General features: G+C 40.2%; 1 protein-coding gene across 4 annotated transcripts in view; it reads left to right on the forward strand.

Annotated features, from left to right (window-relative positions):
* LOC123762937 (NCK-interacting protein with SH3 domain) overlaps positions 1 to 27,675 on the forward strand; it is a 45,812-nt gene that overhangs the window by 10,149 nt on the left and 7,988 nt on the right. Inside the window, exons 9-15 of one of the 4 annotated variants that reach the window (XM_045749775.2) lie at positions 5,463 to 5,585; positions 7,760 to 7,839; positions 8,624 to 8,727; positions 9,483 to 9,842; positions 12,135 to 12,307; positions 14,038 to 14,158; positions 14,641 to 14,776. In XM_045749775.2, coding sequence (XP_045605731.1) covers positions 5,463 to 5,585; positions 7,760 to 7,839; positions 8,624 to 8,727; positions 9,483 to 9,842; positions 12,135 to 12,307; positions 14,038 to 14,118 — 921 coding nt within the window. In that variant the 3' untranslated portion in view covers positions 14,119 to 14,158; positions 14,641 to 14,776. Of the gene's footprint in view, positions 1 to 5,462; positions 5,586 to 7,759; positions 7,840 to 8,623; positions 8,728 to 9,482; positions 9,843 to 12,134; positions 12,308 to 14,037; positions 14,159 to 14,640; positions 17,893 to 27,675 lie in introns of those variants that run through there. The other 3 variants (XM_069301042.1, XM_045749745.2, XM_045749755.2) reach the window with 3 other exon arrangements.

Below are 27,675 nucleotides of genomic sequence, written 5' to 3' on the forward strand. Positions count from 1 at the left end.
GAGCCTTCGAAAATGTGCCAAGCCTTGTGACTAATGTAAGCCTGTAGCAAACCAGGACCAGAATCTTTGTGTATTTTGCAAGGTAGTTTTGCAATTACAGTCTCCGTAGTGTAGTGGTAAGACACTCGCCTGGCGTTCTGCGAGCGCTTTGTCATGGGTTCGTATCCTGGCCGGGGAGGATTTACTGGGCACAAATCCTTAACTGTAGGCTCTGTTTAACTCAACAGTAAAATGTGTACTTGGTTGTAACAACGATTCTTCGCGGCGGGGATCGTATTCCAGGGACCTGCCTGAAACGCTACGCGTACTAGTGGCTGTACAAGAATGTAACAACTCTTGTATATATCTCAAAAAAAAAAAAAAAAAAAAAAAAAAAAGTTAGCTTTGTAGGGTCTAAAAACCACCTAAAACTTAAACTGACCAAAAAAGTCACATGAAAAATAAAACAAACCAGTGCTCTTAAGAAAACAAAAGTAAGAAACAAGGTAAATAATTGTAGGTAGCGAGCCAACCAGATGGCAACTCGGTTCATTTAGGGGTTTCTGTTTGTTACCACTCATTTGTGTGCCTGGTATCTGCAAAGCATATCGCCCAATCTGGGTGGGGCAAGTTCATCTGATACCTGCAAATAAGTGATATTGCATCCATAGGATAATTTGTCATGTCTGGGGTTATGCTTTATTATTGCTTGTTTTATGTTGCCCACATTGCATGTCCCTAGCAGTTTTATTGTGCTCTAGGTTGGTTTAGGGTTGCCTTCATTAATGTTGACTGCATTTCCCTTTCCCCAGTAGAGATACCTTCTCGGATGGCATTATGTTTTCTCGTACTCCTGTCAGCACCTTTCTAACTGTCTTATCTGTGCAGTCTTCCCATTGGGTCAGACTTAGCTAAAGCATTGTACCATCACCATATCTGCAGGTCTGCATTTTGCCACCTTCAAGGCTGTGTACTGCAGACTCTTTGGGTCCTATGGAGGAATTTGATTCATCCTTTTACATTTCAGGCTTTTCATGGTATGTTTGTTTTTTTCCTTTCCTCTGTTTGATATGTTTAATGTGTGGGGTCTTAGCTGAGTTTTTGTCTGCATATTTTGCCCTGTCAGCTAAGGGTTGTGGTCTTAATGTCTGCAGTTGGCCCATATCAAATCAAGGGAATTTGTAGTAGTTTGGATAGCACTTTGGCATATTCCTCTTCCACAGGCTTCTGCAATTTTAGTTTCACTTGGATGGCATGTCAGTGGTCCAACAGAAGGAGACTTCTGGAGACTCTCGACCTTTTTCTCTTTGGATGTATTGTCCAAATAGCCACATTTCTGGATTCTCTGGGCTTAATCCTCAATGTGGTTCACATTTGGAGTGTTTCTAATGGCTAACAAACAACTTCTCTTTGTTTCATCTGATTTCAACAGAATGATAGATGGATGGGGACTCGTTCATTTGGATCTGCAACATATTCTGCCGCTGTCAGGTGGATCTCTTCACCTCAGCTTGAAATCATTGGTTGTCTCTTTCTGTTGCTCTCTTTCCATATCATGGAGCTCATATGGTGGATGTTTTTCACTTGGACTGGAATCAATGGGACTTCCTTTACCAATGACCTTTACAACCCAGTCCAACATGGATTTCGAGCGGGAAGATCGTGCCTCTCACAGCTACTTGATCACTACGACAAAGTCACTGAGGCATTAGAAGAAAAACAGAATGCTGATGTGATATACACGGACTTCGCAAAGGCTTTCGATAAATGTGACCATGGCGTGATAGCACACAAAATGAAGTCAATGGGAATAACCGGTAAAGTAGGACGCTGGATACTCAGTTTTCTGTCAAACAGGACTCGGCGAATAACAGTCAACCATATAAAATAGTCCAAGCGCAGTTAAAAGCGCTTTACCTCAGGGTACAGTCCTTGCACCGCTGCTTTTCCTTATTCTCATATCAGATATAGACAAAAATACAAGTCACAGCTTCGTATCATCCTTTGCAGACGACACAAAAATCAGTATGAAAATAACCTCTGCTGAAGGCATTGAAAAACTTCAAGCTGATATTAATAAAGTTTTCAACTGGGCATCAGAAAATAACATGATGTTTAACAGTGATAAATTCCAGGTACTCAGGTACGGTAAAAATGAGGACCTTAAATATAATACAGGGTACAAAACACAATCAAATGTGCCCATAGTAGGGAGACAGCATGTAAAGGATTTTGGAATAATGTCTGACGACCTAACGTTTAGGGAGCATAACCAAGCAAATAATGCGTCAGCCAGAAAAATGATCTGATGGATTACGAGAACTTTCAAATCCAGGGATCCCATCACAATGGTTGTACTCTTCAAGTCACTTGTGTTGTCCCGTCTTGAGTACTGCTCAGTACTTACTTCCCCTTCAGAGCAGGAGAGATTGCTGAAATAGAGGGAATACAGAGAACATATACGGCACGCATAGACGCGATAAAGCACCTAAATTATTGGGATCGTCTCAAAGCCCTCCAAACGTACTCACTAGAAAGAAGACGAGAGAGATATCAAATAATATACACGTGGAAAATACTGGAGGCCAAGTACCAAATCTACCCAGTAAAATAACAATGTACTGGAGTGAATGATACGGAAGAAAATGCAGAATAGAACCAGTGAAGAGCAAGGGTGCCAAAGGCACAATCAGAGAACACAGTATAAACTTCAGAGGTCCACGGTTGTTCAACACCCTTCCAGCGAGCATAAGAAATATTGCCGGAACAACAGTGGACTTCTTCAAGAGGAAACTAGATTTATTCCTCCAAGGAGTGCCGGACCAACCGGGCTGTGGTGGGTATGTGGCCCTGCGGGCCGCTCGAAGCAACAGCCTAGTGGACCAAACTCTCACAAGTTAAGCCTGGCCTCGGGCCGGGCTTGGGGAGTAGAAGAACTCCCAGAACTCCATCAACCAGGTATCAACCAGGTATACAAACTAGTCTGGCACCTTCTGTGTTGGTTAGATTGAAAACCTTTATGGGTAACCTTTTTGTCTTCTTCTTGATTTCTTGTGTCCCCCTGCAGCAGAGAATTACTTTTTCAAGGCTTGTTTGTTGGCTTTGGCTTCTGGTAGTTACACTTGCAAACTTCATGCTCCTCACGGCAAGAAAAGTTTGTCTTTTTCCTCCTTGGGTTATCTCTCCATCTTCAGTCTTCTTTGTCCTTTTAAGTCAAAAGTGAGTCCTTGCTTTTTTATAGTTATCCTTTTGGTGGATGCTTTGTCCAGCTTGGGGTGTACCATAATACTGTGTCTGTCTTATGGCCATAGTGCTATTGCTCTTTTTTTAATTACATTTCATTGGAGCTTTGTTTCAAGGCCAGGCTTTCACAGATTATCTGTCAGCTGGTTTGACTCAGCTGGCCTGATGTATACATTATCAGCATAACACATGGTGTGTGCTGCTATTATGGCTTTCTTTTCTAATGTCTACTGTTAATATATGAACTTGGGGTTTTGGCACTCTGACAGTGGTAGCTGCTTGTTGCCTGCTGGATATTCCTTGTCCCTGCAGGGTCTGTGTAGCACTGGGGCCTCTTTTTCAATCAATGGGTTCTCTCCATGAGGCCTGGAATTCCAGTCTTCTCATCGTATGGGTAGGCAAACTATCTTCATGTGCCTTTATTACTTTTTCTTTTAGCCCAAAGTCTGTTTTCCTCTGAGAAGCTGTTGTACTGGGAGCTACTGAGGAGATTTTTTTGCCCTTTGCCATGTTCCTCATGGTTGTTTTGGTAGAGTGGTGGGATATTAGTGCTTGGTTTGTTGACGTAGGCAAACTTCTGCTTCCCTTGGGTCTATCTTTTCTTTCGTTCATCATGATACATAATTTGTTTTGCTTTACCTTTACTTTCTGAAAGATCCCTATGCTCCTCTCATCTTTGTGAGCCCACCAGATTTTGGCCCTGGTGTTCAGTAGGCCTGTGCAAGCCCAGATGCCTGGTAGTTTTGTGATTGTCTCTGGAACTAGAACCAATGTTCTGGGAAGTTACTGAGACTACCCATTAAATGGCATTTCATTACTTTTTGGTCTGATCCAGATTGATGTTTGATTGCCTCCTTCCTTCGGTTGCTAGGATCAGGCATCCCTAAATGCTTTTAGGTGGATGACCTCTTTTTTTATGTATTTTTGTTCAGAATTTGTCCTTCCTAGGGTTTACCTGGTTTCTGCTTTCCCACAGAGTGGGCCCCATTCTTCTTTTTCTTTGGTGGGGGTTATATTTTCTGCAGTTAGGCACATGGGGGGGGTCCTTTCCTGCTTTGTCAGGGAGCAGTGTTTGCTAGCTGTTTCAGTTTTTGGCATTACCAGGCTTGTGCCCTGTCTACCTTTTCATCTATAATGTTCTTTTCTATTTGGCAATTTTTGCATTTGCTCCTCTTGGGTCTCAAGATTTTGGTGGTCCTCTAGTATGTTGGCTGATCATTCCTTGTTCTGTTTCTCACATCTGTGTTGTAGTTATGTGGCTCTTAGGCGAGTGTAACGCCACTGGTCTTGTTTCTTTCTCTCACGGGTTAGCCTTTTTTTTTTATTTATCTTTGCTCTCCTAATCCTCTGTTCCCTTTGATAAATCCATTCACTTCTCCGAGGCACTGCTGCTTTCTGTGCAGCTCCTTAGTAGCTCCCAGTTTTTGCCCTGTTTAATTTTTTGTATGGAGAGTTGGAACACTTCTTGTGGTAGTAAAACATAGACCCTGGATGATCTGAACTGCCATCTGGTGGAGGTCTGTGCTTTGGTGCAACAGTTCTGATTTAACTTGTAACCTTCTGGTAGGTTTTCCAGATTTTGGGTGGATCTCTGACTCTAAGCTCCTCTTGCCTCTTTGAGCAAGCTACATTCTGATCCTAGTACACAGCAAGCTGAACTAGTCACTGGGGTCTGGCACATTTTTGGAGGCTCATTTACTGTACTTGTCCCTCAAGCAACTGGGGTCTACTGAGGAGTTACACAGAATGTCATTTCATTACATTCAACATTTTACAATACAGTACTTGTAACATAAAACCAGATATACTCAACATCCAAGTAGATTTACAGTGCACTATTACAGAAGCCTTTCTGGTTTACAGAAAAATCGTAGTTTGATTGGAGGAGAATTGAAATTATATTCAAATATTTTATACATTGTACCTCTATATGTAACTTACTTAAATTTAAAAATACATTTCTTTATGTATAGTATGCAATATATTATTGAAAAAGAATTCATTATAACTTGGAAAAAAATTTATTTCTTAGTTTACATGTCAAGAAATTTTTATCTTTTGCCCATGACCATTTTTTATTTATTTATTTCTATATGCTGTTTTTCCTGTTAATAGTTTTATTGATGACCACATTTTCTATATTTTGTCCCTGTAATTTATATCATGGCATCTTAGTCAAGCTTTCTTATTATTGTTGTCTCTTGTACCACAGAATAATTATGTTAATCTTATTCTTCCAGAATAATGGGGATTTAATGGTGTGCCGCACTGTACTCTCCTTAGATGACTTTCGTCCCCTTTTGACATTAGTGCAATATTACCAAATGGAGACACGTTGGCCACTACGGAAACTTCTGTTAAAGGTATCATTACTTGGCCTGAGAAATTACTTAATTTCTTTTTCACAGTTTTGCTTGTACTTTCGTAACTATTTGCCTAGTCTCAGCATTTTACTTCTTTGGTTGGCTCAAGGCATCATTTGTAAACATTGCACTTACTACCTACCCTCTCATAATGTAACTTAATATGACATATAATAGTATACATTACTCTGTACTTATTGTTATTCTTTTGTGTTAGTCATAATTATACAGTACACCTTTCTTTTACGGTAGCTCCTTGATGTTACTTCAGAACAAAATCTCAAAAGGGAAAGCTATCCTAACTAAGAAAAAGAGAGGGAGAGCTGGGGGATAGCATCTAGGTTTTTTCTGGTGGGAACCCTTTCGGCTCCCCGGAGCTTATCCAGGCTGATATGCTAATGTCAGACTTTGGCATCAGTCATGTGTATGGAGTTCTGTGGGCCTACCTTGAGGTGCTGGGGACCACAAGCCAGAACCTGACCCCCCTCAGAGAGGCATGGGGAGCAATGGCCTATAGAAACTCCCGTGTGGTTGGTAGCATTCTATGTCTGCCATCGACCAGGTCAGGCACCCAGAAAGGTAAGTGTCCCAAAACAAACCCCTATTCTGGTGAAAATTGCTACCAAAAGCCGAACAAGTGGATAGAACTCCACAAAAAGAAATGAGCATGACGTCACACGCCGCCGCGCTGCTGTCTGCGCAGCTCTCCCCTCCCTGGGAGGGGGAAGGGGGGAGCCCCAGATCCCTGCCTGGCTATCCACCCTTCAGTTTTGAGGCTGATGTTATGTTCAACAGTCTTGTGCTCCGGCTCCAGTGCCTGTTTTAGCACTGTACCTCCTGTGTAGTGACTGTCTCCTAGGTGGTGCGTGAGCCAGGAGTGATTCCCCAGTACTCGGGCTGCATGCGCCTAGGGTTTCCTTCCCTAGATGCCCTGTAAGTATTGCCCTTGGGGCTTGGGGGGTTACCTTCTCCAAGTTCCTTGGATTCTGCCTCTGCTAGACCGTTTACTGCTTGGTTTTCGGCCGTCCCTTGTGTGCTAGGGTGTTCTGTCTCCCTTGTTCGCCTTAGGATGAGGGGGCAGTTTTGCGCTGGTAGGGGCACAGGGTACTGCGCAGCTTGTTTTCACCAATCATGGTGGCCGGCTCTGTTCTGCCTGGGTACGCTGTCCTCTCGCGGGGTTTTCTTTTTCTTTTTGTTTGTCTGCCTGGTGGCGGGTCTGCCTTGATTCTTGCCCCCCCTGTGTACTGAGTACTCTTCCTTCTTCCGGCGGTTCCCCCTGCTAGGTTTCCGTGAGTGTACACGTCCCGGGGGTTCAGTTCTTAGAACGTTGTTTGGTAGACTTAGGCGCCAGTTAGCAGTACCCTGCCTGGGCTTCCCTAAGCGTAATTCCGTCTCAGGACCCTGGGAATTTCTACGGGGACACATGGGATCGATGGATGTGACCCCGGAGTCCCCTCTCGCTTTGTGCGAGTTCGAAGGTTGCTCTGTTCCCTTGTTTCAGGGTGACTCACTGTCTTTGCCTTTGTCTGTTGCCTGTAGGGTCAGTGGCACTTTCGGCGCGGAGTCCTACGAGTTTTGTTGCTTGTTTGTGACTTACCCAGTCTTATGCAGACTATGCGGGTGCAGGTAGCACGGGCGTTGCACGTTTCGTTGGTAACTGTTATGATCCCAGGCTGAAGGAGAAACAAGTTTACCCCCTGAGAGTTATTCTGTCAGACCTGACCTACCTAAGAGGTCAAAGAAATATAAACCTGGAAGTGTATATAGTAAACACTCGATTAAATTTGATGAGTAGATTAAGAGTATGGGCAATGAATAAGAATATAAATAAATGGCTTGACTTGAGATGTGGAGAATTTGCTGGAGATGTGAGGCTCGCTTCAAGGGGTTTTTGACCTCACTTGAGCTGAAGAAATCATGAGGGGGAGGTCGCACTCCATTGATCCCCTGGTGAAGAAGAACCCGTTTGATATACCTTCAAGAAGAAGGAAGTGGACGGACTTTTCGACTGTACAATAAGTCTGCAGACGTGTCGGCTCAAGTCATGAACTCGCCAAAGTCTGACATAAGCATATCAGCCTGAATAAGCTCCGGGGAGCCTCCGGGTCTCACCCAGAAAATTGTCTTTCTAGTATATTATTAAATATATATATTAAATTTAAATTTTGTTTCAGGTGTTTGGTGCTGTATGCCAGATGTCTGCTGCAAATATTTCTTATCTCTCTGCTTCTGTATTTCCAGTAGAACTTGCAAGGTTTGTATTGCTGCTTTAAATCTGTTTGCTAAAATTTCCATTTTCATGCAAGGTGTATATTCAAGATAATGTGTTAAATAGGCAAGAGTATTTAGTAGTTCATTGGAAATATATCATCACTCGTCTAAGAAAATCAGTAAGGCATTAATAATTTAAAAACTGGATTTATTAACTGACATTTATACAGAAAGAAAGAAAGAAAGAAAAAAAGAAAAAGTCTAAGGCTGAAATGTGAAGATAACTTTTAAAAGCTATAGTTCACTATGATGTCTATTACAGGTCATACTTGGGATCAGAAAAATCTATTTATTAAGGTTGTTGGTCGACATAGTGAGAAAAAATGGAATACTGATTTTCCATTAATAGAATATTTGAAAGGTCTTGGAATATATTTTTTCATAGAGATATAAGAGCTCATGAACAAGTGGACCACTTATATATTGTGGAGTATGAAGAGACTGTACTCTACTAAATTATTCCTTTGGGGGTTACATATGTGGGAAAATTCTTAGACCGATTTTGAAAATTGTCAATTTTCCAGTGTTCTGAGCCGGTTATTGTGACATATTCTGTGTATGAAAGTAGTTAAGATGTTCATGTTATTTGAATTTGTTTTAATATTCTTTAATGCTAGTGCTTTTAAAATATTGTTATGAATAATTTGAATAACAAATTATAATAATTATTATTACAGTACATTATTATATTATTAGTAGTTAATAATATTATTACCATGTACTTTGATGATGATGATAATTATTATTATTTATGTGATATGTTACAGAGAAATGCTTGATGGTACATGCAGTGAGGAGGTGTTGCAGTATACTGCTCTAGTGTTGGGGATGGTGTTGTGTATGGGCGACACATTACCTTATACACATTACAGTAAGTTTTTGTTAGGTAAACTTGCATCCTAATTATGTTGTATTTGCTGTATTCTCTGTTGTTGTTTCTAGGGTGGGGTCTGTTTATCACGGGAGCTCCCAATGTATTCTATCTATTGTACCATAAAAGGGAGCTTCATTACATTCACTATGTATTTTAATTTATATATACAGTCAGTGAAATTGAATTCTTAAAGTAGCAGCATATTTGAATGGGCGCACTAAGAATAATCCAGTGAGGCCTCCTTAAATTAAAGCAACCTAATTTAACAGGATTCCTTATCCCTCTCATATTTAACAAACAAAAAAGCTTTTGACAGACAAATTGTATGTCAAGATAACTGGCCAGGTCTTTAGTAGAATATATGTAAGATTTTGTTAGATGAAGTGCAAAAACAAAGTAGATTAGTGACTCAGTTCATCAGAGGCAAAAATGGTGATGGAATTTTATGGTTAGGTGTGAATAACTGAAAGAAAATAACATTTTTATAACATCATCTAATCTTTGTAAGATAGTGAAATGGCAGTAGGTAGCAGCAAGTTTAAAAACATCTTGTGACTGGGAGGCACAGAAAAGTATACTTGAATTAAATTTCAGTAGCATAGAAATGTAGCTATGTTGAGCAGTATACTTATTAAAGTAATAAATGTTTAAACAATAATATTTTATATTTTGAGATTTTCACTCGGTTCAGTGTGACACTTGTTTATTATATGTCTTTGGCAAGTTAAATTAATAATTTTTTCCTTAATTAGGTGTAATGAATGAAACATTTATGGACATGTTACTGGATGGAATAGAGAAGTACAATGAAGATCCTGACACAGAGCAGCTGGCTGAGCTCTACCTGACTTTAGTTTTAGCCTTTAACTTGCAATATTCCACCTTGCTACCCACTGCTCACCCATGGACAAAATCTACTGATAATCATGTGAATGATAGTGAAGATGCCAAAATTACTGACAAATGTATTATGAATAATAGTGATGTAGATAAGACAGAAAATGGTAATATCACTGGAGTAGATTTGGAAAATGTGATCATCAAGCTCTTGTCACAAAGAGACAGTACAAAGTACTTTACAGAAAAATTACTACTACTGTTTAACAGAGAAGGTATGTTCAGGAATAATTTTATAATTAAAATACATAGTCTAGTAGTGTGTCTAATGATAATGATAGGTTAGTGTTTACTGAGAGAATGCATCTTGCAACCTGGTGTTCCCTTCAGACTTGGTTTTGGAAGGGATTCTACTAGATTTTTACCCAGTTTGCTCTCCCTGGTGATGTAGGTTTGGACTTTCTGTTTCAGATAAAGCCTGTTCTGCTAGGTTGAGTATTTCAGGGGGGGGGGGTTGCCCTATGGTGTTATGTTAATGATAATCATCCCAGCTGTTTTTGGTACTCTTGTTGGTTGCTATACTATTCTCACTCAGATGTATTCTGTTTGTCAAGTCTGGATCACAGTCCTGCTTGAGCTCGCCTTTCTGCTGCAGGTTCATGCATTGACATGTTGATGATATCAGTCACAAATTCCCAGCCAGTGGGATATTGTAAGCTATCCCCTTTTTTTGTTATGAATTTAGAATTCCCAATTTCTGAGAGTCTTGACTTGTGGCAAGAAGGGAGCTGCATGCTCTACTAGAGGCATTATCTTCCTCGGTGGTGGCTGTATGTCATACGACTTTCCAGCCATTTACTCTGGGCCTTGGTGAAGCTATCAGTTTTATGCTGTCTGCATGAATAGTGCTACTTCTTCCCTCTCTGGGGTTGTTTTTGGCCTCTTTCCATGTGTCTAGCTCCCAGAAATGACTAGTTGAGATGCCGCTCTTGAGTTGGGCTCCTCAGTCAGCCAATCATCTTAAAGTAGGAAATGTGGTTTGCTCAAATATGTTGATAGCAGAGGATAACAACTGGTTTCCCCTTGACTCCTCTTAGGTATTAACATTGAGGCCTAATGGTTTCTATTTCTGTGTTGGGGCATTTCTTTAACTTTGCTGTTAGTTTGTGCATGATTTATTTACTTTTCCACCTTGTCACATGTGTGGTGCAATTGTAGAGCTCTGACATTCATAGCTTTCCTAAGTCCCAACTCTGTCCTTTAGGCTCAATGAATCTTGTTGCTCCTGTTATGGGATGGAAACCCTGGTTTGCCCCTGGATCCAGTTCTGAGATTGTATATTACAGTATTCTGCTTTTTGTTGCAATATTGGATGAATGAGGATGTGCAATAGTTTATGGAAGCTGTGCATTTGACCTTCCAGCCTTTGCACCATGAATCTTGGTGGAAATCTCTTCTTTCCTCTTCCCATGGATTGGGGTCATGGAAAGGAGCGTGTCAGGCTCCTAGATTAAGTATAGGCTCTCTTGTGCTCCTTTTCCATTTCTATGGTCCAAGTTGTCAGTCCATTGTTTGGAGCAGCACTTGCCTTTTGAGCAGCACTCTTGTACTTCCATTAGGTCTTTTGTGCTAAGCCCTAGTGACTTTGTGGTGAGTGATGTCTGTAGGCTTTTCAGGTATTCTGGGCCAAGGACTGCTATGTTCTTGAGATGATTCATCTGCCTAGGGTATCCCTCGGTGTAAGGCAGTCTTCTGCCCCATATTTATATGACCATGTTCAAGCATTATTATATATAGGTTTCATTGAAGTGACTCATTTTTCAGGTTTTAGTTTTGTTTCCAATGAGATTCTCCCAAGAAGTATATGATAATTTGGTGAGGATCAATGTTCAAATCCCATGCCAACTTTCTCTATACCCAGTATGTCTTTGGTTCACCAGTTGATCTCAGTCCTCTCTCTACTTGTGCCTGGACTTCTGGAATGTGTATTGTCATGTCCTTATCCATTAAAGGTTCAGGGCCTAGTTTGGGTGCTCATCATGGCACCCAAACCTTCGCTAGATTGACCAGTGTGGTCTTCCAAGAACTGTGGTGTTTAGGATTTAGTGTCTTGGCCTAACTCTACAATTTGCTGGTTTGGGCTCCTAGTCGTTGGCTTTTCCTTGTAATCAGAGATATGTTGTGGGAGCTGGATTATATTAGCTTTTGATAGAAACTGAGTCCCAGTTCTTCCTGTCTCAATACTGTATATCCAGTGGTTGGGGTTTGTTTGAGACTCCAAGACAGACTTCATCACCTTCCCAGTTAGGATGTAGCCAAAGAAAAGATTTGCTTACAGTAGTAAAGGTTATGATTTTCATCTCTCACTCTTGTACTTCCATGATGTAATTCCTTCCTGGTATAAATGATAGACTGGATAATTTGGCTTATACCATGATGGCAATAAATTATAATAGTCTTATTATAATTTAATAATTTCAGTGATCATTAATTGTGAGTGTAGCAGCATTACACCACTTTCTTTTTGCTTTATTGTTAATGGTAAGATCCTACTTTGTATTTAACAGATGATCCACTGGTTATGTTTGATCATGAGCGACAGTCCCCAAACTCTGTGCTAAAGATGATGCGGGACATGTACTCTACTCGAGCCACAGCATCTATATTTTACACTAACGATGAAAGGGTGGTGTGTGATATAATTATTCGGCAATTGACAGATCTTCCAGCAGATGATAAGGTGAGAAGTGGACCCTGAAAAGGGTGTAGAATTAATTAAAGCTGTAATTTTCTTATTAGGAAACTATTTGCTAGGCTAATAATAATTTTGCAACTACATAGCATGTAAATACTACCTCATTATTAAAATCTCATTATTAAAAAAAAAATATTAAAATAACCCTAGACTTAAAAAGGAATAAAAATAGTGGGTCAAGGTATGTTATAAAATGGTGATGGATGTGCAGGGAAAGCTGGTGGGCATGAAGTTGAGATCTTTATGGCTGTGGTATATTACTTTGAGGTGGAATGGTCCAGCAGATGAGGGATGGTGCCTGGAAATATCCAAGCGTTGTTACAAGAGAGACATGGTCATGCTAGGAACAGTACAGTAAATACATTTTGATTCAGGCTTTTTTATTTTTAAAGAATAAAGACTTTACTCAAAAGTACTGTATATGATAATTATGATGCATTGTAGTAAGCATAATCTGCTAAATTTATTAGATTATAAAGAGAAAAATGTGCAGTGAATAAATTAATATTTTCTACTCTTAAGAAGCAGATACAATAGACATCTTGTAATTTATGATATTCATTGCCACGTTTATCCAGCTATAAAGTGCACATTAAAAAAAGAAAGGCAAAATTGTGGTGAAGCTTTATAAAAATGCCAAAACAGTAGTATGCAATACCCTTTAATGAATTCTTGAACATGCCAAATATAAACTCACGGCACATATTCTCATGTGTACTCAATACCTTTAATTTAAATAGTCAAATGAGCTTGGTGCCTTCCCAGATAATTATCTATGATAACAATAATAAAAATAATTTATTTAAAAATGTGCAAAAGAATATTATACATGGGTTTAATAATTGTTAGAGTATGTACTTTTAATATGGCCACTAGTATGCAAAGTGTTTTGGGTGACTTAAAATAATACAGTTAAAAATGTATTTGGAGGGCTGAAACAGAATTCAGAAACCACACAAGAAACAAATATCTTTTTGATGTTCCAAGAGTTTGTCTCAGCCATTGAAATAATGTCATACAAATAAAGGCTCCTAATTTATTGAATAGCCACCTAAATGTAATAAAATGAGGCACTACTCAAAACTAATTAAAATGAGTAACAAAGAAATACAGTACCTAACTGGTATGATGTAATATAAATTATTTGCCATTCAGCATATTTTTCCAAGAGTGTTTTCATCCGTAGTAATAATAATAATAATAATAATAATACATTTTATTTACAAGAAGGTACAATGGGTTTGTGAGATTACATAAGATTGGTATTTTTATATTCTTGAAAAAGCTACGAACACACATAATACCTCGTAATAAGTTAATCATGTTTACTATTCACTTAGTGAGTCTCCCATACTTGCTCTTTAACACTTTCACGTTCTGGGCGTGCATGCACCAGACTACCCCAAGGTGGCCCGGGTGTACACTCATTACACTGAAATGTGTATTCTCTTTTCAGTTTTATCACCTCAATTTTTGTTGTATGTCGTTCATTTTGGTATCAAAATGTTTGCAATAGAATTCCCTACAGGAGTATATGCATGTAAGGTCCAAAAGCCCGACATGCCACCCGCACCAAACTCAGAAATCGACCGAGCGTTACCTGTGAGTACGCAAGAGCAATAAAATGTGTATTCTCTTTTCAATTTTGTCACCTCAAATCTCGTGCTATGTCTTTTATTTTGGTATCAATTTGTTTGCAATAGAATTCCCTACAGAGGTATATGCATATAAGGTCCAGAAGCTCAGCGTGCCCCACCCGCAGCAAAGCCGAAAGTCAGCCAAGCGTTACCAGTTAATGAGCACCCATTGGCACACCCGCAACATCTGCGCACAAATGTAATTACTCTTCAAGTTTCTTACCTCAATTTTCACCTCGGTTTGCAATAGAATGGGAAGACGTTGGTGCACATTTTAAAAGCAGTCCCATAAAGATCGGATGAAAACTTTATATTTAACAAATATTTTAATTTTGGACGTCACATACGTCCCTAAGGAACATCCACAGAATTATTTGTGGACGTTATCTCCGTCCCTAAGGAACGAATGTGTTAAATACATACCTATATTTAGCTACCAAAACTCTTGTCTAAGTAAAGTGCAATCTTTAGCATGAATTATCAATTTAGAGTACTGTTAAATATCAGCTTAAATTTGTGTATGTTGTGTATGTATATGTGTTCGGGAAGCTACCGAGGGCCCACCAGCAATCATTTCATTCCATTCAACAATTGATTTTTACTAGTAAAATTATATCAATAGCATATTTTCTCTTCTATGTATTCTTTCCATACTGTGTATTAATTTTTTTATTTTGCTAGCGGCGCAATGAGTACCTGCGCATTTTGGAGGGTGTAATTTTGACAGGAGGATGGACGGACCATCAGCACCGTCGGGAAGAAGTTTACTCGTGCTGCTCCAACATTCTTGCTGAAGAGGAGCCAGCTGCACTTGAAGATCAGAAGATAATCAGATGTCTCATGGAAAGCTATCAACAGTATTTTGATCGTTAGGTAGGCTTTTATCTGTTATTTAAATACGGTATCAATATATTTATGCTTTTGATCACATGTTAGAGACGAATAATGAAAATGTATAATCAATATGCTACATCAATGATGAAATAATATAGCTATTACATTTTATCAGATATATCCGCTTCGCATGTAATCTGCCTCAGAGTCATTAATAGTAACCAGATCATTGACGTATAGTAACCAAATGTAAGTGCATGGTGCTACTCATATGGTAGATAATGTTGTTCCATCCATGGCTGTGGTAATTAATATTTAATCGAAGTTACTAAACTGAAATAGTTAAAAATCAGGTGAGCTAATTTTCTAGCTAACCAAATGTATCACTTATCACATCTAGATCGAAATATATTCCTAGAAATGGACTTCTTACACTGAAGGAAACAAGAGTGGCATTTTCTGGAAGGGTTCCCTCAGTAGCTTCCAAGCTAAGTGCTGAACCAGCAATGCCCTTGCATTATGCACCAGGTATCCGAGACTCACCCTTGCCTATTGGGAGCCAAGACCAGAATTTGGCTACTGTGAGGTGAGGGGGAACTTGGGAATTGGATATAAATCCAAAACAGAGAACAAAATCTCAGAGAAAGCATCAGCTCAATAAAACAAGCAACTACTTGAAGAAAAGGTGCCCAGAGGGAATGAAGCATTCAATAGTTGCTGCATAGTAAACACCCATATTATGATATGTCTGACCTTTTATCAAGTAGCAACCCAGGTCACTCTTGGTGCCACCCAGCCTGCCCTCTCACTCACCTGACTGGTCACGACATACAGACATGGAATCTGACACGAGTCATCCTCTGCTTCTTGCTGAAGCTTAGTGGTGTTTTCTATTCTTGGGATGCTAGATCTGCTGGTGCCCATTGCTTTGTTATTGTTTTCTTTCTATTGTGGCCTACTTTGTGCCTCCCCAGAACATGTGCACTGGCACCCCAGGAAGAAGACCATCTTACCAAGCATCTTGAATTTTCTCATTGTCAACCAGAAACAAGTACCAGAGTCCTGCCTCCTCACAGAGGTGGGAGAACGGTGTCAGACATAACACATAATAGAAAACCTCACCATAGGTTTAAAAAGAGTTGTAATAACTCAAAACACTCATGGAGAAAGGTTTATTATGAATAAATGCCAAATAAACAAAAAACTTCCACCAAATAGTAGCACTAGTTAACCAGGGCCTCTGTGACACTCGGCCCATCACCGATTCATAACATCTTTTTATTCTCTTTCTCCTGGTGCCCTCTTTTTTGTTTCCCGATTCATTCTCTTTCACATGATGCCCTCTTTTTTTGTTTTTCTGGCTGGCGTCTCCAAGGGTCATGTCTAATTTTTTCTGAGTGATTGAATTTTCTGTTTTATTTTGATTTACTTATGGGTTTCCTACTCTATTACGCTCTTTGTGAGTGTAATTTGCCTCTCATGTTGCATGTTCCATGATGTTTAGCCTGCTTTAGCTGTGGTTTCAGGGTTATCTTCCCTGGCATGCTGTTTAGTGAAGATTGCCTCTAAACTGAATTGTATTCTCTGATGCAGATAATTCTGCCCTAGGATGGCTTCTTCTTGGGTCTTTGCATGTCTCTGGTGATGCCTTGGGATTTGGTCACCTTGGGGCCCCTACTCATTAGTGTGTGTTAGAGTGAAGGGCCCAGTGCTAATAGCTGGAAGTGCTTAGTGAGTGACATTGAGTCTCATGCATTTTTGTCGATACGATATTTTAGCCTGTAACATTTACCTGAGCACTTGCTTATCCATTCAGAGGAAAGACCAGGTGGATTTCCAGTTCTGGGCTTTTGGGTTTTATTTGGTCTACTGTGTTCATGAGACATTTTGTTTATGTGTAGGCATGTGACTGACTTTCATGTAGCAGCATGTTTTGTTTTGCCTAATCTTTCAATTTTGTTTTTCTTGGTTTTGGATAGATCTTTGATTACCTAAAGTTTCTTAGCATCATAGAAAGTGCATATTTGTATCCTGGCTCCCAGTAGGCCAGCGTGGGTCTCACAGGTTCGGTGCGATTCTCAAAACTTGGTGTGCAAGCTTTTGGTAGCTACTGAGGGCCTACCAGAAAAGGGCATTTCATTACACTCAACACTGGATTTTTGTGTAGTTGTGAGACTGCCCATCCCATAAAAGTAGAAAACAAGGTACAGTAATGACAATGAATGTACATTTCTGTATATGAAAAGAAATTATAGAAAAATAAACCCAACCTGACCTGGAATCTTAAGTTGATTTGCACATTGGATCATATTAGTAACATGACAATAGTCTTGGTAAGTCTTCTAGCTGTCTCAAGAAAAGACATATATGGGATAAAATTTGATGAAAATCTTTCTTGTTATTAAAAGCATATACTGTACTGTAACAATAATTTGGACAAAACCTATGGCATGCTATGCTAGTTTTAGTCAGAAGGCAGCATATACAGTATTGCCGGTGATTTTCTACTATTGCTGCTTTATTTGAATGGTCTATATAAATAGTTTAGCAGTTTTATCAGGGTAAAAACTGCACTTGCAAAATTCATTTTTGCCATATTTGAATTAGAGTTTATTTAATAGTATGAATATGAAAATGATTGACATCATTATTCCTTATACTGTAGCTAGTATTTCTTTTTTTAAATACAGTACAGTACTGTATATATTTATTTTATAGATTTAAGATTATCAGTACATACTGGTGATAGAGTACAAGTTGTTTTCTATGCATTTTGTGTGTGTACAGAGTTAGCAGTGAGAAGGATGGCAGGTGTTAGTAATTCTCTGGGAATAAATAAGCATTTGTCTTGAATTCAATGTTATTATTGGCACTCAGTGTTACAGGTAAAAATGTCATAGATAAGCAATAATCTTTAAGCAGTAAATGTATTTATATCTAATATAAATCCATTCAGCACATAAGAGATAAGCTGTTACTCTATTTTATTATGGATGTTCCAAATGAAACTTTTTAAGCATTTAAATAGCACTTATAATTTATGATAAAGTATGGGGTTTAAAGTTCTTTTTATAGAATAAGTATAGATATTTTGGTTTTATAATCAAGAATAAGATATATAATCTTAAATCTATATATATATATATATATATATATATATATATATATATATATATATATATATATATATATATATATATATATATATATATATATATATATATATATATCTATATATAGATATAGATATATATATATATATATATATATATATATATATATATATATATAGATATATATATATATAGATATAGATATATATATATATATATAGATATATATATATATATATATATATATATATATATATATATATATATCTATATATATATATATATATATATATATATATATATATATATATATATATCTATATATATATATATATATATATATATATATATATATATATATATATATATATATATCTATATCTATATATATATATATATATATATATATAGATATAGATATATATATATATCTATATATATATAGATATATATATATATATATATATATATATATATAGTTGGAAGTAAAGTAATAAATGAAGTTACATTTGTGTGCCTACAGTATGTCTCATTGGTGAGAGTTTTAGAAGAAAAAATATCTAATGCAGTAGAACTTCACTTTTTCAAACCAAACAAGAAAAAGTGTTAGAATTGTGATAGTTATGGTTGCTATACAGTACACAAGTCAGGAAAGTTTTTTGTTTTTTTAATATCAGGAAAAAACTCAAGAGCTTCATGTAAAACCAATTAATTTAGTATTAGACAACTGTTGCAACTTGTTTTAATGTGTCAGAGTTTTTTTTAGTAATTGGATACTTATGTACTACATACTGTATATAAAAGGGAAAATTATTTATATTTAGATGACAAATATTTTCCTGATTTATTCCCTTTATATATTGTTACTAGCATGCCCATTTTTATGACTCAATAAGTTAGAAAATATCCCATGTTTTTTTCTTATTGACCTTCCTGAATATTCATGCAGATATCTTTCATTCAGATATTCTTTGTAATATATTGTGCATGGCTGAAATTGTGATCAGGGTAAGAATTATTGTAGAAGTACAAATACTATTGATGTGGTTTGTGTACTTATTTTTTTATATTGGGAAAAGTTGGAGGATGTATATCTATGATGACTAAGTTCAAGAGCAGTGAAATTTACTGTGACCACATCTTTCCTGTACTCCAGACATGTTAAAGGGCAGCTGTGTGTGTAATGTATGTGGTAGGCTGTACCTAGCTGGTAAGAAAAATATGGCAATTATTTTAATTGGCTGTTGTGAATGCTGGAGACCTCACACATTATATGCTTATTCACTAGTGTTTATTTGAAGATTTAGAAGGAATAAAATATACATTTTTTTTTACTGGATCTTGCTGTCCTTAAAATTGACTTAACAATGTTATTTGAGTGGTTACCTTTTTTTTTACATAACATTAACCTTGACCAATGGCATATAAGTGCTAATGGGGTAGACTTCAGATTATGGTCAAATGTTTGATCCATAGTGAGAGACAGGGTTGGAGGGGGGGGTAGAGGGAGAGGGGGAGGTGGCTGCACATGTAGTTACAGTACCTAAGTATAGTTAGAGGATTAGAGCAACACTTGTGGTGTCCCATCTTCCCAGTACTGTCATATGACTTTTTGAGACTACTGGCTGGTTTGGCCTCTACCACTTCCCTCACTTGTTCTGTCAACCACTTTGATTACAAAAGTAAACTTTAAATTTTTTTGGCAGGTTTGTTTCCTTAGTTTAAAGTTAAAGTTTTAAAAATTCTTTTTTGTCAGTTTTGTTGACTACCTGTTACTATTTTATATGTGCATGCACATATCTTTCAGTTATCTATTGCAGTCATTTTTAACTTGAACTCGGTCCTACTCTTGAAACGATTAATCTTACAAATGATAGTGTCTCGGTTTGCTATATAAACCCGCACTGTTGTGTCCATAATGCAGTGTTACTTTAACTTCCACTTGGCTGCTTTTTGAGTGAAAACATCCTTAATGATAGCTAAATAGATGAGTAAGAGCTAGGGATACACAAGTGCCAAGGAAGATACACACATCACACACGTGTTTGGTATTAACTGTGTCGCAATCGGAGCTATAATCAAGAGTAAGACTCAATTTGTGGAACATGTGATGGCCTCTTCAGCTCTGAAATCTACAATAAAAACAAGGAAAAGGTCTCTCATGACTTGGGATATGAAAAACATTACTAATTTCTACAAAAGACAATAACAATGAAGATGATTCACCAATCCCTGCCAACCATTCATTATTAATTCATTGTGTTAGGGGACAGGAAGCCAGTGTTTATTCATACACATTTGGCTTTTATCAAGGTTCCCCCCTCCCCCCCAGGCCGAATTACTGACCCCGCCTAGGATGCAACCGCACAAGCTGACTAACTCTTGAGTACCTACTCACTGCTAAGTGAACAGTGGCATTAGGTGAAAGGAAATGTGCCCATCCATTTCTGTCCCACCCAGGATTTGAACCCGAATTTTCGATTGCATGTCGAAAACGAACCCGAATGTACTACCGGGACCCTCAATACCCTATTATCTCTTCCTACTCCAGTAATTAGGCCTCTTCACTCTTTAAATATTGCTATGTTGAAATGCAGGACAACTTGATCATTCAAAGTAAATGACAGAGCATTTATTATATAATTTGTGCCTAAAATATGGTGTTATATACAGTATTGCATTTTGGTGGTCCATGAATGTACAGTATTCTCTTTGTATAGCATTATTCTGATGGAAAATCGGGTTCTGACATGAATGTCTACATTACTAATACCCGATATGCATCCCATATAAGTTGGGGACTTCCTAGGAGTTAGCACAGTGTACTTCTCGTACACTGAAAAACTGCTTTCTTACATCCCTATGATTTCCTCATTTCTATATCCACCCATGTTCTCTTGTCTTATCCCTGTTCCTGTTAAACATTGTTTTTCTGATTTTTCAATGTTTCTAAGAATATTATACATCTTGATCTTATAATCTAACTCTTCCCTTTCATTTCTAGTGTATTGAGACTTAGTTTCCTCAGCATTTACCTGTAGCTCAGTCCTCTATAAGTACCACTCTTATAGTAAATTATTAGAATTTATCAAATTCTGCATTTTGCTGTCTTAGGATAAGTAAGTGGATGAGTGTTTATTCCAGGTTCCCAGAACAATGAAAATAAATGTACAAATAAGGAAATACCTTTAAAATCAGATAAAGTGTAAAAAAATTTTTATAAAAAAGGGGCTGAGTTTTCTGAGTGATCAGATAAATTTTGTAATACCCACAGAGTTATTAACCAGAAAAGGGGGGTATCCAGTAATTCGGTGCTTGCCAAGTTTTTGGACAACCTTGTGCTGATATCTAAACAGAGATGCACAACTTATTTGTAAGGGAATTTTGCCAGCATAACTATGGGTCTATATTATACCTTCCTTTAAGTATTATTGAGCAATGCTCCTAGAATACCATGTATGGCTGCTAGATTCGGCCTGGTTTCACACTATGGAAAGAAAATGAAATGTAAACGACCCGGGCGTTATCATGTCGGAAGACCTCTTAAAAAACACGATAAAGTAGCTGCCACAGCAACAAGAAAAACTACAGGCTGGATAGCAAAAACCTTTCCAACAAGAAATGCCATACAATTGATGAAACTTTTTTAAATGTTAGTACTGTCTAGGGTGGAATAGTATTGCACACTAACAGACCCATTCAAAGTTAAGGAAGTTGCTGACGGGAGAATGTGCAGAAAACTTTTGCTGCCCTAATCCATTCAATCAAGCATCTAAATTATTGGTTCCGCTTACAATCTCTCGATCTACTCTTTAGAGTGCAGGCAAGAGATGCATAATTAATCTTGAAAATTATTCATAGGACTGATTCTAGAAATGCATAGGGAAATGACTCTACAAGACCAGGAGGCATGGTAGAACATGCAAAATAGCCCCTTTGCAATATAGAGGTGCAATGGGTATGATAATATACCATACTTACCAGTATGCTGTGAGACTGTCACTGTGCTGCGAGGCTCCAGTTGATCAGCGATTCATGCATGCAGCTGGCAAGTACCATGAGCAAACAAGTTGGGACCCGATAGATAGTGAACTCTTGGCTTGGCTGAAACTAGAGAAAACTCTGGGGGGCCCGTGGCAATTGTGATATTCAAATCGATCAATAGGCCCAAAACTTTTCACCATCCACCTTCAAAACATAAGGTAAATAACTAGCCAACCTCTCATGGTGTTGAAAACGAACTTGATAATCACCACCGAAGGATAGCTGACTGATTGGTTCATTATTCAAGTGTCGGACTGAGGACAGCTGCGTCTAACAGCCTAGTTGACCAGACCATCAATCACAATTGATCAAAATTGACCATCAATCACAAGGCCTGGTCAGAGACTAGGCTTCACAAACATTGATGCCCAGACCTACATCAAGGTAACCTCAGCATTTACATAGAATTTGTATTTTTACCACCTTATAATTTATTTATTAGAAATATTTATTACATTAGATCTAATTACAGTATACTACATTATTAAGTTTATATGTATTTTATTCTCTATAATGCCATTAGTAGTGTGCAGCATTAATGCATTTATGTCTTGTACAAATCTGGAATACCTTAGTTGTGTAAACATCCAGTGAGTGCATATTCATTAGTTATTGTACGTGTTGAGATTCATGTGTACAGTATATTTGAGTTTGATTTGTATCTTGTGTATATGTGCCTGAAAAGTGCTGTGTACACATCATGTGCATGCCCAGTATTCTTATCAAATTAATTATTACATACAGGAAGGTTTGCTGATTGTACTTCATGCGTTAGTGTGTTGCCTACATTATGCAATCAAAGTACTCTATCTAATTATACAAAGATATTTATTTGAAATTGTGAGGTTCTACTGTGATAAAGAATTTGCATGTTATGCAAATGATGTAGTTATGCAAATGATGTAACGGCCTTTGTGGTATTTAATTTAATAACATATTTTTGAGAAGTGGTAACATTTTAAATTATTTGATATGCTATTTATGAGAAAAGCACACTGGGAAGGAAAAGGATAACTAGAAAAATTACAAACAATTTGATATGTTAATAGATAATTGAGAGTTCAAACGTAGTATGTTAATATTTTTTCTGTGTGAGAGCCCTTTCAGCTCCCCAAAGCTATAACGGGCTGTTGTGTATACTGTATATTAAACTGTGGCAACAGTCAGTCAATGGAGTTCTAGGCTTACTGAGGACCAGCGCCAGAACCTGGCCTCCTCAGAGAGGCACGAAGAGACACCCCTGTGTATAGATACCCCTGTATAATTGGAAGCAGTCTATATCTGCCATCTACCAGGTCAGACACCCAGAAAGGTAGGAATCCCAAAACAAACTACAGCTGGTGAAAAATTGCTAACCGAAAGCCAAACGAGCAAACGGAACTCCCCAATCTGAAAACAAGCAAACAATCATGACATCACCACAGCCACCGCGCCGCTACAGCTGGTGAAACTGCGCAACTTTCCCCTCCCTGGTAGGGGGAAAGGGGGCCCAGACCTTCCACACCAGCTACCCAACCTCAGTTCTGAGGCTGTTGTGTTAGGAGGCGGCTGATCAACTCTGCTCCAATCCTTGAGCAGTGTTGTGCCTTGTGGTATTGTGCTGCGGTGTGGTGGTTTGCGACGTATGTGAGCCAGGGATTATTCGAGAAGTACTGGGGCTGCATGTGCCTAGGGTTCCCTTCCCTAGGTGCCCTGTAAGTACTGCCCTTGCAGTTTGGGGTTACCTTCCACAAACTGTTCAGGGACTACCTCCGCAGGGTTCTTTTGCAGTTTGGTGATTGTCCACCCTTGGGGGTTAGCTGGGGTTTTCCTACCCCTGTTTGGCCATGGGTAGGAGGTAACATTGTTGCTGGCAGGGGTACAAAGTACTGTGCAGCTGCCTTATAATATGCATAGTGGCTGGTTCTGTTCCTCAAGGAAACGTGCTTTTGCGGGGTGTTTATTTTCTTTTGTTTTGTTTTGCCTGGTGGGGGCCTGCCTGGTGTGGCTGTAGGACCACTTGTATAATTTGGGTGGCCCTCTGCTAGATTCCTGTGATTGCACACATGTCGCAGGGGTTCAGCTTTTAGTTTGTTTGCTTGGTAACTCTGGGATAACTGGTTAGCAGTACCTTGCCTGGGCTTCCCTTAGTAGTCAGCCTAAGGGCCCTGGAAACCCCCCATTGGGGCTCATTGGTCTGATGGAGGAGACCTCTTGAGTCCCACCTTGCTTTGTGCAAGTTTGAAGGTTGCTCTGTCCCCTTGTCTCAGGGTGACAGTCACCATCTTTGCCTCCGCCATGCTGTCTGTTGGGTCAATGACACCTTTGACCCGGGGTCTAGCGAGTGGTGTTCCTTGCATGTACTGTACTCCAGTTCACCCAGTCCACTGTTACTGATATCTGGATGCAGGCAGCTTTTGTGTTGCATGCAAGGTTTAGGTTGCTGCAACGCGCTCAATTAGCTGCCTTTCCAGATGCTCTGTGGCTGCCCCATTTAGGTTATAGGGTCCTGGACTGGGGGGTGTTAGTTGCCTCGACTTTGGTTTTGTCTGCACCCCCTTGTCCTTCCCCTGCTGTCGTTCATCCTGCTTCCCCCCCCCCCCCTTCCCTCCTGCTCCTGACTTCCAAAAGTCTGAGGCTTGATGGGGTGGATGCTCCCGCTGTTTGCTCACGCCAGGTCCCACAATTCGTGGGCATGGAATTTGCGCGCCCGTGGACATTTGGCTTCGGTCTTGCATTTTTTTCCCTTCTGAAGCTGTCTTCGGCCTGGCTTGAGGAGGATGTGGGAGTGTTGAGTACCGAGCCATCATCTGGTGTGCTGTTCTTGGTGGCTCAGGTGTGAGCCACACTGTTGAAGCTGTTTGTGCCTATCCTGAAGGAGGCGGTGTCTCTCTTCTTTGCTTCTCACCTCGCGTGTGCCATCAGGCTGTCCTCGCTCTCTCTTTGGAATCTGCTTGGGCCCTAGCTCTTAGGTTTTCGTCACCATTTTTTTCGATGCTGTTTGTGGAATCTGCTGTCACGCAATTTCTGCAGGCAGCTTCTTCTAGTTGTCATCCTATGTCGGACTTGTTGGTTCTCCGGGGTCGGAAAACCCATTCTTGGCCCTCTTGGAAGGGTCGTGCCAGGGCTCAGGGTTCCACTGGTTGAGGTGGGCCATTTGTGCTAGCTTCTGAACCAATGTTGCTTTCGAAGCCGGCATCATCTGATTGGCGCGATGATTTGTGTTCATCGGGCGGCTTCTTGTAAGGGACGTCAACCTTTTTGCGGTTCACCCCGTTGATGCGGAGGCTTGCTCTGTTTGTTCGCACTTGGTCCCACGATCTGTGGGCATTTTCGGTCGTATCATCCGGCCTGTGGTGGCGTTGGGTGGCTCCTCCCCCTTTAGGGGGTTCAGAGCTAGCGGGGCAGGCTTCCTTCCTTGCGCTTCGTCAGGTCATCTCGGAGTGGATGAGCTTGAGTGTGGTCGAAATGACCCTGTCCCTCACGTGGGTTCCTGCCTGTTTCTAGTGCCGAAACAGGACTGTGCAGATCTGAGGTTCATTCTGGACTTATTCCATCCGAACCCCTGGATTCCTTGCCCCCTCCTTTAAGATGACCACTCTGTCTTAGGTCCGCTTTCTTTTGGAGCTGGGTGCCTGGATGGTGTCCCTGAACTCCAAGAATGCGTATTGGCATGTTCCTATTCATCCGGGGTTCAGGGACTGGTTACGTTTCATGGTGAGGCATCAGGTTTACCGTTTTCGTTGATCTCCTTTTGGCTTGAATCTGTCACCTCGCGTATTCACGCGTCTTACTCAGTTCATGGTGACCCGTTTGCATCTGCTAGGGGTTCGGGTCCTGGCCTACCTCGACAACTGACTGGTGTGGGCTCCCAGTCGGTCTGCTTGTCTGCTCACCAGGAGTGGGGTTCTTTTCCAGCTCGCTGGGTTCGGATTCCTGGTGAACTGGAGAAAGTCCCATCTGGTTCTGTCCCAAGTTCGGACCTGGCTGGGTCTTGTTTGGGACTCTCAGACCATTTCCATGTTTTTCTCGGAAGGCGTTGCTGAGGCTTCGGACTGTTCTCCAGTGATTCATTGCCTGAACCTCAGGGGTTCTCTTCGGTTTTTGCCTCTTTGGGGCTGGTTACTTTGATTGGCTCGTCCGCTGGCTTTTTGGGGTTCGGCTCTCGATGCGATTCATATCCGGGGAGTGTCCAAAGTCCTGATGAATGACTAGTCTCGGTTCATTCCTCTGTCCACGGAATGGACGGTTGACGCCGACTCCTTCCGTTGGCTCTGCCAGATGTACGGATTCCCAAAACGTGTACCTCTTCGCGTCGGCATGGTCTCGGCGTCTCCCAATCTATGTGGCGCCCTTCCCCAACTGCGAGGCAGTTGTGGTCTACGCCTTTCTGTAGGACTGGTCAAGGTGGGGTTGCCTGTACCTTTTTCCCCTGATCTAGCTGTTCCTTCAGGTTCTGGCTCGGTTAGAGTCCTACCAAGGCTGAGTAGTCCTTGTGGCTCCTTGGTGGCTGGCCCAGTCTTGGTTCCAGGCGCTGTTTGCTCAGTGTGCAAACCTGGGACGTTTCCCACAGCTTCGCCTCTTCTAGCAGGTCGGACCAGTCCGATACACGGTTGGTTCGGTCTTCTCTGTGTCTGATCTTTTTGACGTGATTTTATCACCATTTGTATGGTGATCAGGTGGCTTCATTGATGGTGTCCCATCTGAGAGCTTTGTCTCGGCGACAGTATGAAGTTTCCCAGCATTCTTTCTGCCATTTTCTCTCTCTTCGTAGGTTGTCTTGTCCTTTCTGTCTTGGCTTTTTCAGACCCGTCATTTGATACCTAATACTGTCACCTTGTATTGTGAGGTGCTGGCTGGAGCTGCTCCAGCTTGCATACAAGGTGGATGTCACTTCTGCCCCATTCAGTAAGGTTTCTCGTACTTTCTTTCACCTCCGGCCTGCTCAAGTGCCGCCTGAGCTGTCCTGGTCCTTGAACAGAGTGCTCTCCTATCTTTCCTCTCCTCGGTTTGTGGTGGCCCCTTCGGTTCAAGATAGTTTTCCAAGGCTCTGTTTCTCTTAGCATTGCCCTTTGGGGGAGTCGAGTCGGTGAGCTGCATGCTCTCTTCCGGCGCAGGGGTTTCTGGCTCTTTCAGTCCTGGTGGTTGGTTTGTTCGGTTGCAGCCTTCTCCTTCTCTTCTGGAGTAGAACGAGACGGCTGCTCTCCGGAGGGGTCCTAGGGTCATTAATGCTTGGTTGGTCAGGACGGGGTGCATCTTGTGTCCGGTTGCAGCTCTTCGCCACTATCTGCACGTTTCGGCTTTGGTGGCTGGGGATGCATTTTGGGTTGATCCAGTTTCCCTCATTCCTTGTTCCGGAGCTTGAGTCTCCCAGGTCATTCGCAGGGTTATTAAGTCTAGAATGCCTGCGGTCTATCCTATTGCCCATGACATTAGGAATTTTGTTGCATTGGCTGCCGTGTTTGGCAACATGTCTTGGGCTGATATTTGGGCACAGAGATTTTGGAGGTCGAACAGGGTCCTGGCCTCCTGTTATTTAGTTAACGTTCCTGTGTTGCTTTGGATCGCAGGTTGCACCCAGTTGTCTCAACTTCACATTGAAGAGTGTGTGGCAGCCGTTTCCTAGGTTATCTTGAGGTTATCTTGAGATGATTTCGGGGCTTTTTAGTGTCCCTGCGGCCCGGTCCTCGACCAGGCCCCCACCCCCAGGAAGCAGCCCATGACAGCTGACTAACACCCAGGTACC

This window comes from Procambarus clarkii, chromosome 5 (assembly GCF_040958095.1).
Source record: "Procambarus clarkii isolate CNS0578487 chromosome 5, FALCON_Pclarkii_2.0, whole genome shotgun sequence".
Taxonomy (NCBI): Eukaryota; Metazoa; Arthropoda; class Malacostraca; order Decapoda; family Cambaridae; genus Procambarus; species Procambarus clarkii.